The sequence below is a fragment of the Cricetulus griseus genome, assembly GCF_003668045.3.
Source record: "Cricetulus griseus strain 17A/GY chromosome 1 unlocalized genomic scaffold, alternate assembly CriGri-PICRH-1.0 chr1_0, whole genome shotgun sequence".
Classification (NCBI taxonomy): domain Eukaryota; kingdom Metazoa; phylum Chordata; class Mammalia; order Rodentia; family Cricetidae; genus Cricetulus; species Cricetulus griseus.
Window position 1 is genome coordinate 70,424,385 of NW_023276806.1, and position 14,291 is coordinate 70,438,675.

The 14,291-nt window shown below is 40.9% G+C and overlaps 1 protein-coding gene across 4 annotated transcripts in view; it reads left to right on the forward strand.

The window, feature by feature from the left end:
• Tmem131l (transmembrane 131 like) overlaps positions 1-14,291 on the forward strand; it is a 135,086-nt gene that overhangs the window by 67,188 nt on the left and 53,607 nt on the right. For 3 of the 4 annotated variants that reach the window (XM_027392950.2, XM_027392951.2, XM_027392952.2), the window contains exons 4-7: positions 902-970; positions 6,665-6,788; positions 7,655-7,771; positions 8,501-8,611. In XM_027392950.2, coding sequence (XP_027248751.1) covers positions 902-970; positions 6,665-6,788; positions 7,655-7,771; positions 8,501-8,611 — 421 coding nt within the window. The remainder of the gene's footprint in view (positions 1-901; positions 971-6,664; positions 6,789-7,654; positions 7,772-8,500; positions 8,612-14,291) is intronic. The other variant, XM_027392953.2, reaches the window with a different exon arrangement.

Consider the following 14,291-nt stretch of genomic DNA (forward strand, 5'->3'; position numbering starts at 1 on the left):
AATATTTTCTTCAAAATATTTTATTTTACGTGTAAGTATTTTGCTTGTATGTATGCATATATGTGTAACGGATGTGTACCTGGGGCCCAAAGTCAGTCAAAAGGACATTCAGATCCCTTGGAACTGGAGTTAAAGATGGCTGTGAGTCACTGTGTATGTGTTGGGAATTGAACCTGAGTCCTCTGTAAGAGCAGCAAGTGCCCTTAACTTCTGAGCCATCTCTCCAGCCCTGTAACCTTTAAAGGGAAATGAGATCAATATTGAGCAAAAAGTGCTAAAAATGTTAACATGTGAGATTTTATGTGATTCTTAATCTTAAAAATATATACCATGAATGATAGTTCATATCTATAATCCCAGCACTCAGGAGCTGAGACAACAGATTTCCATGAGTTTGAGATAAGCCTGAGCTGCATAGTAAGTTCCCAGACTCCTGGGCTACAGAGTGAGTCTTCGTCTCAAAATAAAAAGAAGCGAATAAAATTCAGACTTGGTTGGAGATTATGCCTGCCTTCAGGGGTTCGGCTGGCTATGACACACTGACCTTTCCCTATTGACCCTTAATCTAACAAATTTAGGTACTAAAGTTTCCTTAATCCTACCTTACATTAGATGCTTTTCTTTATACTGGGTGTATGAAGATAGGCCCCTTAACTACTAATCATTAAGTGGCCCCCCATTTAAGTCGTCGTCATGGTGACAATATCTGTACACTTGATAAACATTATATTAACTGTGAACTAAGAATGTCAAAAATTTTTGCAGCTCTAGTTCAAATTTATCTGTAAGGGGGTAAAACTATTTCTCTTGAATTTAAAGTCAACGACCTACATACGTGACTGTAACATCTAAATTTTAAAATTATAGCAATTAATGTCTCTCTGTTTTTCTTGTCTTTTAGCTTCTCAGAGAAACTGTTTATTGGAAAAGGCTTACATTTTCAGCCATCAGTTCTAGATTTTGGAATACAGTAAGTATCTTTTTATTATAATTCATTGTATTTGTATTTATATCCAGCATACCTTTTCAGATTTTTTTATTTTTAATTGTATATGTATGTGTTGGGGTGGTGTGGTTCTGTACAATGCAAGTGCAGATGCCTGCAGAGGCCAGAAGAGGGCACTGCGTCCCCTGGAGCTGGAGTTGCAGGCAGTTGTGAGTTGCCCAGTGTGGATGCTGGGAACTGAGCTCCAATCCTCTGTAAGAGCAATGTGATCTGATAACCACTGAGCCCTCTCTAGCTCCTATTCTCAGTGTATCTTTTCTGTGATGGTATGTAGATAGTGTTATATTTGAAGCATATTAACTAGTATGGAAGGATATTTATCCTAAGACTTGTTAAAGGAGTATATTCATGAAAAGGAGAGAGTAAAAATTATTTTAAGTCCTTTCCTAATATGTTGTAGTTTGTTTTGTAGTATTAGGAATTGAAGTTAGGATCTTGACTGTAAAGCATATGCTTTACTACTGAGCTGTACCATCAGCCCCACCCCCTAGTTATTGAATGATATGCTTTATACTGTTTGGTGGCAAGGCTTCAGTAAGAAGTCAGCGTTAAGCCTTTGTGCTTCTGGAACAAGTTGGGGTATTTTATAATTGGAAAATCGAGTACTGATGGTTTTTGAATTCTTTTAGGTCAGATGCAGTTGTTTCCCTTTTCTGCTGTGATTTCAGCCTGGAAGTTGTACTCTATCTGAAGTTACTCTTGTCTGTGATGCAGTTCAAAACGTAAAAACTGTTACTAAGTTCCTTGTTTGCAAAGGAAAGTGGCATTAAAATATACACCTTCAAATTAGCCTCCTCGAAGCTCTGCTTAGGTTCACAGGGCCTGTTCCTCACCCTCTAGGAAGAGCTTTTGTGAGTTCAAGCAAAGCTGGGTGGAGTCACACCGTGATGAATGAACACCATGGCCAGTGGGGTCTGGGGTGGCTTTGTGCATTCATCTTCTATTTTTTTGTCATTTCCTTCTAAGTTTCTGAAGGTTAGAACAATAGGGAAGGGCTGACTTGGAAGTGAAATGTCTTGTTGAGCTTTTTAAAGGAAATTTTTCTAAAAGGAGGAAAACATAAAATTGTTCAGGTATTTTGCTGACTTTACAAGACTCTAGGTATCTGATTTAATTACTAATTATTTAATTAATGACAAGGTCTTACACTGTAACCCTGCTGGCTTGAAAGTTACAGAGCTCTGTCTCTGCCTCCTCAGTGCTGGGATTAAAGGCTTGTATTACCATGATCAGAGTATTTTGTATTGAATTCCTATATTACTTTTAGATAATAGGAAAGGATGAACAAACAAAACAAAAAAGCAGAATTTGTAATCATTCAACTGATAATATAAATAAGATGACTTACAATCTCACTGACTTCAAATCTGAGAGAGTAGTTTATACAAAGTTTTTTTTTTTTTCCTTAAGGAAATTGTGTGTGTGTGTGTGTGTGTGTGTGTGTGTGTGTGTGTGTGTGTGTGTGTGTGTGTCTTTGTGTTTGTAGGGCTACTTTAGAGACTATAGATTGGTTGGTATGATGAAATGGATTGTGGTGAATGTAGCTAAAGTAGAAGAAAACTCCAATTTATAGGATACTGGCTGTCATTTACTCTATCAGAACATAAAATTCTATAATCTAGTGCAGGAGAGATAGCTCAGTGGTTCAGAGCACTTGCTACTTTTTCAGAGGACTTGGGTTCAGTTTCTAGCACTCAGATGACAACTCAAAACTGTCTATAATGCTAGCTCCAGGGGATCAGACTCTACTCCCTTCTGGCCAGGCACACATATGGTACACATCCATACATACAGGCAAACACTCATATACATAAAATGTATTTAAAGCATATTTAAGAAATTCTATAGCTAAGCATGATGTGAAATCATCAAAGAATCAATACAAGTCAAAATAGTCTATCATCAGCGAGTGTGTATATATGTGTGCTACATTTCTCTTAATTAGCCACATGCATCAATGGCTGATTCTGTCATCTAAGAACCATATTGAATGGTATATAAAGACTTTGATTTGAAAGGATTACCGATTTTTAGACTTGAAATACCTTCAGAAGATTGAGTTAAATTATATAGTTCTTTATAGTTTTTGTTATGTAATTGTGTTTTATGTCATTTGATTTGTGTAGTTTTGTTATTTTATTTTGTTTTAGACAGGGTCTCACTATGTTGCCCAAGATGGCCTGGACCTCAAGTGGACCAGGCTGGCCTCAATCTTGTGGCAAATCTCTAGGCTCTGTCTCTATAATGCTGGAATTACAGGTGTGCAATACACCAGCCTTCATCATTTGAGTTTGGGGTGAGTCCTGCAAGGGTAACGTAGGCAGGCATTATCTGAGCATACATATCTCATTTTCAGATGTTTTTGTGCTTGAGAAGTTTACACATTTGTTGCTGAGTAGTGCAGTTTGCCAAGGGTCACCCACAACAAGGGAGGGCCAAACTATCACTCATGATGCTCATTTTTTCATGGCAGTAATATGCAGGCTGTCATTTTCTTAAAGTTAAAAAAAGAAAAAGAAAAAGGATCTCAAGACCAAACTTTAGTCTCATTTATACTACATTTTTTAAAAAAAATCACTGTTTTTACCCAACTGGCTACTTTAACATACCTTGATTCCCCCTCTTTCCTGGTCCATAATCTGCCCTTATTATTTTGATATTAGCCTCAAACAGGCAACGTACTTTATCCTAGTTTGGTTTCCATTTCAGATGCAGAATCAGGGTCTTGTTGCTGCTTTCTCTCCTTTCTGTTCCCTGGGAACTTATTCTAAGGGTTAACATTCTGCTGGTTTCAAGACTGGAAGTGCTAATCATTCATACATTTTCATCATTCTTTTGTCATATTAAATTAATAGATTATCTTCCAGTTGTCACTACCAAAGGAAATTCATACCCTTTTAACACATGTAAAAATAGAATATTGAAAAGTAGACTAAAAATAGCCTGTGGTAAGAAGGCTTCTGTCTCAGCTGGGACCATAGCTTCAGCCACCCTGCTGTGAAAGGCACTTCCCTCTCTCCTTAATGCAGCTCTCAGGCAGACATCTGTGTTCTTGGAAACCAGAACACTTGTATTCAGCTATGTGAATAGTATGTAAGGCATTGGGGAATAAGTTTAAATGCTAAGTCTAAAGGGCTTTGTTGATTGGTTGGGACTTTTTTTTTTTTTCCACTAAAGCCACTGAAGCCTGTGCTCATTTATGGCAAGAAAGGCAGATATGAGCCCAGCTCTCTGACTGGTTTATTAGGTGACCCTTATGTTTACAGTAGGGTTTTTTCAAGACAGGATTTCTCTGAGTAGTCCTGGCTGTCCTGGAACTTGATCTGTTCATTAGTTGGCCTTGAACTCAGAGATCTGTCTGCTGTCTGCCTCTGCCTTTCAAGTGCTAGGATTAAAGGTGTGTACCACAATGTCTGGCAGTAAAAGATTTTTTTTTAATTGAATTATTTTGGGGGCTTGAGTGGTAGTTTATCAGTTAACAGTGTTTGCTGCTTTTTCAGAGGACCCAAGTTCAGTTCTAGCACCCATATTGGGCATCTCACAACCATTTGTTAACACCAGCTCCAAGAGATCTGCCACCCTTGTCTGAACTCTGTGGATGTCCTCCCTTAATGCACCCCATTCTGGCATGCGCTCAGTCAGATGCATATACATACATGTAAATGAAGAAAAGTAAATAAAATTTAAACACTAAAAGAATCAAGGCTTTAATCACACTGATGTATGTTTTGTTTATAAGTGGAGGTTCTATACTATTTATGATTTAAAATATTCTTCCAAATACATTAAAATTTTCCTTTTAGATGAGCATTAAGAAAATTATCCACAAAAGCTGGGACAAGATGTCCAAACATTGAACAAGAGAGAAACAATGTGAATATCACTTTTACTCAAGTGACTTTCCCCATTTTGAGGCAGAGTAACCCAGGCTGCTCTGGACTTGCTGTGTAGGTAGTCTTGTCCTTAAGCTTACAATCCTTCTAGGATAAATGACACATTTGTATTACTAGGAAATTAAAATGGAACAAAATTAAAGAAATGCAAGTATAACACATGAGGATTTTGTTTAAATTGGAATAGGTTTATTTTGGGGCCACCCTAATAAGAACTGTGGGTTTGGGTAGCTCAAAGAATGACTTGCAGGCCCTGCTGCACCCTAATTGAGCTAGTGCATTCAGTGCTAGACAGTAGGAGTCAGAATTAGATGACCCAGACCCATTGTAAACAGGTGAGCTTGGAGGCCCCTGCTGTGCTGCATGGTTCTCCTTCCTGCTAGGCTGCTGGCCAAAGCCTTGGGGCGATGGCTTCTCCATTAGATCATTTCTGGGAGGTTGGTGGGAAGTTTTCTGATTGTGTAAAACTTTCTGCCTGTACAAGTTTTTGTTTGTTGTTTTGCTTTTGAGACAGGACTGTACCTCAGGCCTAGAACTTGTGATTCCCCTGCCTCAGCCTCTTGAGTACTCTCCTGCTGTGCTGAGTTCCATGAAAACTCCCTGTCCTTCTCTTTCTTCCCTCTTTGAACTATCACGGAATTGTATTTGCCAAACAGTTCAGTATGAAAATGTGCTTAGCCCAATATTGAGAGTAGATTAAAATAGGCTGTTTGGAGGAGAGATGCGGACTTCTGTGGTCAGGTAAGCTGATTCTAAGGCTTTGGACACTGTGGTTTGTTGTTCTTTTGCCATCTTCATACATCTTTGGTAGTCATATGAGAAGGAAAAAATCCCCCTAATATTCCTTTGTTATGCCTGCCACCATTTGATTTCCACGGCAACCTTTTGTGCACACTTTTCTTCAGCTTAGGAGGCAAGGCCTTGCTCCTGGTATTTCCTTGGTGGGCTTAGAGCAGCTTTAATGGTGAATGCAGTTTGATATCTAAATATATCTTGATTTGAATGAGAACCCTAGATGTGCTAGTACATGCCAAACAAACATGAAAGCACTTAATAACTCAGACGTGCTGATTCCTTACAACACAGAAACAAATGGAGTGCTAGTATAGATTGTCAGTAGGCTTAGAAAAATAAAGGTTTTTTTTCCCCCTGGTTTTAAAAACTGCTATGTCTTAAATGTTTTATTTCCAACAAAATTTGATAATTGTTCTGTTGTGAGAAATTTTTCCCTGTAGAGGGGAGCTATGCAATGCCTATACCCATCCTGCTAAGGTCCCAATGACAAACCAAAGCTTGATTTCACCAAGGGGAACCAATGGTTTGTTGGGCTTACTTACAGACCATGGATGAGGGCTTAGTGACAAGAGCATGGGTAACCCCAGAGTAGCTGCACTGGGAAGTCCTTACCCAATGTGGATGGTAACACCATCCCATGGCTGTGTAGATGGTGCCTCTTTCCTTCAGGTCTCCACAGCCTATAAACTCTAGCCCCTCTTCAGGGTCACATGCAATTATGAAGAGTTATTTCCCCAGCCCCTCCTCCTGTGAGGGACTGTCAGCTGTCAACACACCCAGCTGTGATCTTCTGCAGCCAGACACAGCTGAACACATGATGGTGGAAGCTTTTGGCTCTGAAAAATATATGGGCTAGAAATGTAGCTCAGTGGTATGCATGGCACCCTGGGCTTGGTCTTTAGTATAAAAAATAGTGTATAGAGTGGTACTGATAATCACAAGTATCTCGCCTTTCTGTTTCCCCAACCAGGTTCCTGGGACATCCTGCAGCGAAGCTTCTGTATGTGTACAATCCCAGCAGGGATAGTGAGGTTGTGGTGAACTCAATGTTTACAGCTGCTGGACATTTTCATGTTCCGCCTGTCCATTGCAGGGTGAGTGTTGATATCCACTTTTCCTGGTACCCATGTTTTCATTTTCTAGCTTTTTTGTTTCCTTAATGTATACATTTTCATTTATAGTTTTTGTGCCTCTGGATACCTAATGGGGAAACATGTTTAAAGAAACTGTCATAATGTATGTATATTTAGCATGGCTTTATCATGGGTAGAGAAAGTTTCCATTATTGATCTTAAGATTACCATGGATGCTGAAACTTCAGTAACTAGTGCTGGGTTTATAGTTGTACCACCTCAGACCTTCTCACAAAGCCAGGACTCCTTGTGAGCAGTGCTTCTGTAGTTAACTCTTATCTCGGCAGAACTGCAGACCTTAGTCTCCTGTAGTTTTCCAGTGACCTTGAACCTCTTTAAGCTTTTGCTTCTTTTGATTAGTAGATCTGCTTGATGTTATAATGTTCACAAACTACTGAGACCAAGGAAATGTTAACAGAGAAGCCCTTTCACATTTAGTTCAGGGTTGCTTTGGTTTCTGTGGATAAACACTGTCCCTGGGTTTTAGTTATAGGTCAACATATTTAATAATAAATCTACACATGTGTACATCATCCTCTATACATAAATAGAAACAGCACTGTGTTGGCTAAAGCCAGGTGAACATGTGAGTGTGAGGAGGAGAGAGTAGAAAGGTGAGGCTCACTCTAGAGTGAGAACACTGGGCAGTTACTTGCCATGAGTTGGCTGTCTGCCCTTAGAGTGCTGGAGGTGATCAGTTTGGAGAGGCTCAGGGCTTTGTGATGCTGATAAAGGTACAGGATATGCAAGGAACTGTTTGCAGAAGTAGTCAAAAGAAAAGTTTGTGAACACTCTTTCAGACGGCTAACTAGGTACTTTCCTTTCAGGTAATCCCAGCAATGGGGAGAACGTCCTTCAGAATTATTTTCTTACCTACTGAAGAAGGAACCATTGAAAGTTCTTTATTTATTAATACCTCTACACATGGAGTCCTTTCCTATCATGTAAGTAACTTTTCTTTTTGCCACATAATTTGCCTGTTGATTTAGAGAACATGATTATTTTTTAAAGGACTCTTGAAGAGATTTCCTACAGTCTCACATCATTAAACTATAACCTAGAGTGATGCTAAATCTATCAACTTCCACCCTTCTACTTTGTGTGCCATAGAACCTTCCCTGCAGCCTGATAAACCCTGGGTCTTTGAAGTGTGTTAGAATACTATCGACCATACATTTTTCTAGAATAAAACTTAGCAGGCTCTTCTCCCTCAGACAGGTAGAGGGGTGTGCTAAGTTCCACTCTGACACTGCCTACTTCCTCTTGCTCAGCAGTATTTCTGGTCAAGAGATGCTGCCATGTGTGCAGCAGTCCATTCCTGGGGATCTGTGCATTCATACCACTTCTCAAATCAAAGTACTGGAAAGGGCATATGAAAGATCATTTTGCTGGTGTTCACAGAACAGGGATCTTAACCCAAATGTGGTACCTGGAGCGTGTTGAAGATGTGGTGCTGGGGAATTTAAGCATCTGATTTGGTTATATGTGTTTAATTCTCACCAGATTCCATTAAACATATTGGCCTCACATCAGAAGAGGTGTCCCTGTGAGGAGTTTTGCATCATGAGGAACATGCAGTTTTCTGTAGATGAGGATAGTCGTGTGGGTCAGCAGGTGCATGCAGACAGGCGTTCTGACACTGACAGAGGCATGCTTCTCTTGCTTTCCTACAGGTATCTGGAGTGGGCACTCGCAGAGTCTCTACAGAAGGGTCTGCAGAGCAACTGCCGAACACATACTTTCTGCTTCCGCAGGTCCAAAGTATTCAGCTTTCACAGACACAGGTCATTTTAACAGAGCTACTTTGAACTAACTTGTAGACTATGCAAAACCTGTTCTGTTTATCATGGTCGAATTAGGGTTTGACTCTATTTAGAAGTCTTGAAATATGGAAATAATAGATTCAAAGTGTCAATTAATGAAATCTGTGCCCTCTCCCTCTCTGTCTCCGTCTCCCTCTCCCTCTCCTCTCCTCCCTCCCTCTCCCCTCCCCCTCCCCTTCTTCCTTTCCCTCCCTCCCCCCCCCCTCTCTCTGTGTGTACCTGAAGATGGCAGGGTCTCATTTATGCTAATCAAATGCTCTTCCTCTGAGCTGTAGCCAGTCCTACATACTTAACAACCTAGAGCTACTACTCCACAGTTCTAGCCCTATTGCTACTCTGTAAAATGGTTCTGTGTTTATTATTAACCATTGAGCCACGCGCTCATGTTTCCTTATTTTCCTTTTTGCTTGTCCATTTCCTTGGGGTATGATTTCACAATGAGGCTATAGTCACAGACCACGAGCGGTTTTACAGGGCTTGTTAAATCTTCCTGACTGCTTTTCAGGAAGACAGAAAGAACCACTAGAGCCACCAGCAGTGACAAGCCTCCAAATATGTTTACCATCCGTTTCCTCTCTCTGCTTCTTGTCCTATCTGGTTATGGTTGGGGGGGGGGGCACTTGGTTTTGTTTTGGTTTGGTTTTTTGAGACAGGAGCTTACTATATACTGGGTAGCCTGGAACTTGCTATGTAGACAGACCTGCCTGACTTCAAACTCCTAGAGATTTGCCTGCCTCTGGCTCCTGAGTGTTAGGATGAAGGGCATGCACCACAACACCTTGCAGGTGACACTTTTTTATTTTAGCAATTCTATACAATTGAAAATTCTTCCCATGCACATTTTATTAGCAGTTTATACAGCTGGTCACTACTTTAGTACTTAGCTCTCTCTTTCCCAAACTACAAATTGGGCACATCTGTCACCTGCTTCAAACTTTTCATTGTACACCTTTAGGTGTTCAAACTTATAGCTTGTCCTCAGTTTAAAGAGCAGTCCTCACCCTGTGTGTGTAAGGCCAGTACTGTGCTCCTGAGATGCAGCCTCCAGCCTTGACTTCTGGGTCTTAGGTTGCCTTGCACACCACCTTCTTCCTCTCACGTTGTGCTAGCCTTATCTGGTGCTTATGTATGCCATTTCTCCCGCCACATGTCCTTTGCTCCTGCAGTTTCCTCAAGCCTCCCCTCCCCTCATCTCTTCTCTAGGTTGCCCTCATTTCGACCTCTTTCAACTCAGAGATTTTCTAAGATGCCTGTCCTTCCTTCCTGTCCTGGCTCAGCGTCTTCATGAGAATGTAGTAGAACTGCGTTCTTTCCCTTTAGAGCAGACATGTCGTGAGTTGGGGGCATGGCACAGTGGCTAAGAGCATTTGCTGTGCAAGCACAGGGCCTGAGCCCAAACCCGCATTACCCACACAGACAACCATGCATGTCCATGTGCTTTTGACCATTTTGTTATGGGGATAGTGACAGAGGTATCACTGGGGCTTGCATACCACTGTCCTAGCTCCAGGTTTTGTGAGTTCCTCCCACCCCCATTGAAAGATGAAGTGATGCAGGACATCTGGCATCAACCTCTGGGTTCTATATACATCAGTGTGCATATCCATACCTAGACACATTCTCCTACAGTACACATACAACACACACATGCACACACACTCACATAATGTAGTCAGTTGTAATCACCACTCTGAGCGTTGCTCCATGCTCCATGAAAGCATTGAGGTTTGACCCAGATTTCTAGGAGAGGTTCCTTTCATCTCACCAGGGGGCTGTGGTGAGGTCTGCAGTGTCAGGTAGCTCTGTGGTCTGTGGCTGTCCTACCTGGGTGGGTTTCTGGTACCCTCTGCCCTGTGGCCTGCCTTGGTGATAGTGACTTGGCTTCTCTTGATCTTTGTCTTTGCTCTAGCAGATACAGGTTGAGCATCCCTAATACAAAAATATAAAATATAAAGCATTCAAAAATCCCACACCATTTGAGTGTGGACATGATATCTCCAGTGGTAAATTTCATACATGATCTCACATAATTGTTTACAGTCAGTTTACATACTCACGAAAAATATTGTATGAGCTGTGTTATATAATATATACATAAAGCATAAGTAAATGTCATGTTTAAACTTAGGTTCCTTCACTGATGCATCTCATTATGAATATGCAAATATCTCAACTCAAAATAGCCCAAACCTAAAACTCTTTAACCCTACACATTGGGGAAAGTGGAATTTGAACCTGTTCTTGACTTTCTGCCATTTTTCTTTTGTTCCTTTTCTTTATTTTAATAGTCTTACTGGTATATTAGCGACACTGTAAAATCTACCCATGGAAAGACAATAATTTGGTATGTTTAGTGTAGTCACAGAGGTGCCATCACTCTCTGATCTTGAAATGTTTTTCTTGCTTTAGGCACTGGTAGCTGTATGTAGGGGTGCAGGAAAGAAGTTGCCCAAATGGCTGCTCCATTATTAGGGGGGCTTTTACTGTGAATAAAAGAACATCCAGAAACTTCTGGAAGAGTCCAGAGCAGAGAGAAAAGAAAGCAGACTGGATATGACTAGGGTTATCTGCAAGATAAGCAAGAACACGGAAGATAATAGTGGAGATAGAGAGAGATAAAAAATAATAGAGACACACACACACAGAGAGAGAGAGAGAGAGAGAGAGAGAGAGAGAGAGAGAGAGAGAGAGAGAGAGAGAGAGAGAATAGTAGAGATAGAGAATAGTGGAGGCATATGTCTGACAGGTACTTGTGAATAGGAACTGAGGGAGCCTGGAAGCTAGTATGGACTTTGATATGCTCATAGCCATCACAGGTATATGTCAATAGAAAGATGTATATCCCTTCTGCCAGAGTCAAGGGAAATGACTCCTTTGGGGGACTGGGAACCTGGTTCATAAATTCCTGAAGAATGCTGGCTTTTCTCTTAACTACCAGCAATACTTGTGTAGTCAGTCCAGCTTGAACTTATTTCTGGATATATGGACTGTCTGAGACCTAACAGAGGTACTACCCATGTCTTACCTCTGGATTTGTCTGTTCTGCACACTTCACATAAAGGAAATGTCATCTTTTGTGATTGGCACCTGTCCCTTAACACTTCCTAAGTTTCATCCACTGTGCATCCTTTTTTTCCTTTAAGCTACCAAATAGTATGTGTTTTTGGGCAACATCACACTGTGTAACTTCATCAATCCATAAGACATTTGAGTTGATTTTTGGCTGTTATGAACATTGTTGCTGTAGGTATTTGTTTGTAAATGGGTGTGGAAATATCGTTTTTGTTCTTTTTGATCTTAGCTTGCTTTCTACTACTGTGATAAGCACTGACCAAAAGCAACTTGTAGAGGAAAGGGTTTATTTCATCTTACAGCTTACAGTCTGTCATGAAGGGAAGTCAGGGCCAGAAAACAAAGCAGGAAACTAGAGGCAGGAACTGAAGCAGAGACCATGGAAGAGTGTTGCAGTTACAGGCTTGTTCTCCATGGCTTGTACAGCTTGCCTTTCTACACACCCAGGACCAGTCCAGGTGCAGCACCAATTAGAGTGGGTTTTCCCACATCAATCATTCATCAAGCAAATTCTCCTACAGACATGCCTACTTGCTACTCTGATTATGGCACCTTCTTAATTGAGGCTCTCTCTTCCCAGACAGCTTAGCTTATGTCAAGTTGACAAAAACAAACAAGAAAAAAACAAAATCACTAACCAACACAGATGTGTACCTAAAAGTGCAATTTTGTTAAGTCATATATTTTCAGGAATTGTCAAAACTTAAAAGTGTTCACGTCATATTACAGTGGTACCAGCAATGTTCTTCATCAACTTTGCCAACACTTCTTATCTGTCATCTGGTTTCTTTTAAAAACAGCCATCCTAATTGGTGTGAAGTCCTTTGATTTGCATTTCCATAATGACTAAATCGAAGATTGAAATTTGTGTATCAGTTTTGAAGAAGTGTCTTCATATAGCTTGCCTTCCCTTTAAAAAACTGAGATATTTTGTGTGGTGTGGGTTAGGATGGGGGTGTATGTACGCCACGGCGGTGATCAGAGGACAACTTCATTAAGGTGTTCTCTCCTCGCACTATATGGATTTGGGGGAATCAAGCTTAGTTTCCAAGTATTGATCTAGCTCAATGCTCCCTACTTTTTTATTTGTTTATACAGGGTTTTATGTAGAACAGGCTAGCTTTGAAACTCCTTATATAGCCAGAGATGGCCTTGAACCTCTTATTCTACCTTTACCTCTGGAACATTCGAATCATGTGTGCACCACACCCCATGTATATGGTGCTAGGAGCACACCAAGGCCCAGTGGCCCTCTCCATCCTTGAAGCTCCTGCCTCTTCCTCTCAATCCTTGGAGCAGGCTCTTGCCTCTCTCCTCGGAGTTTCTCATCTTTCCCAGAGCACACTATCATTTTCTACCAGCTTCTTCTCATGAGGTTTTACCCTGTTCTAAGTATCCTAATTCCATAGTTTCAAGACCCAGTTCAAATGTAAGTTCCTCTCAAACTTCCCCAGGTCAGCCCTGTGGCTGCTCTCTTTGGCATTGGGTCCACACCCTGCTGTTAATTCTCTCCCTCCTGCTCTTCCATGGTACTCTCCCAGACAAGGCCCATTTTTTCTTTTTTAGAATGTCCCTATCAACTCGCTGTGTAGTACATTGAAGGGCCCCAGAGTTTTAAATAGATAGGTGAGTCAATGGGAATTTGAGCTGAGATCCCCAAATAGCACATCTACCAGTCACTCCTTCCAGGGTGGCAAGACTTCACCTTTTCACCACACCAACGGTGCTGACCTTTAGCAGACTTACCACCACAGCAGGTGATAGTATTCTTATTTTAGAAATTGTTGGAAGGACTTAGAGTTTAAATTACTTGGTTGGAGGTCAAGATTAGAGCTAGGATTGCAAATGACAACTGAACAGGATTTAAATTTTTCCCCAAATGTTTTAAATGTCATAATGATTTTCCTCTGTATTGAATTTTTCATGACACAGGAAAGAAAAATGCCAATAAATTTTTTTGCATCATTTTTTATTATGGTAACAAAATAGAGACAGTTTAAAGCTCCACAGTGGAAAAAGGATTTGACCAATTGAATTGTCAGCTTAGCAGGATATTAGAGCTTCTTCCAGACTGCAACTAGGAGGTCCGCATGGAAATGTTTGACAAATGTGTAATACCCGAGGTTGACTGTGTGTTCTTGTGATGTAGCTTTGTGGTGGGTTGAGTGTGTGAATTTTGTGTTAGCTCACAAGAAGGCGACACTTTCCTTGTTTATGTCTTAGTTTGGTTTCTACTGCTGCTATAAACACCATTGCCAAAAGCAACTTGGGAAGAAAAAGGATTTATTTGGCTGATGTATCCTGAATCCACTGAGGGGAAACTAAGGCAGGAACGTGGAGGCAGGAGCTGAGCAGAGGTCTTGGAGAGGTGCTGCTTACTGGCTTACTTCTCATGACTTGCTTGGCCTATTTTTGTTTTGTTTTTGTTTGTTTTAATGCCATCCAGGACCACCTACTCAGAGGTGTGGCATTGCCCCCGGTGAGTTGAACCCTCCAATATTAATTATTAATCAAAGACAGCTGACAGACTTGCCTATCTGCCAGTCTGATGGAGAAATTTTCTCACTGG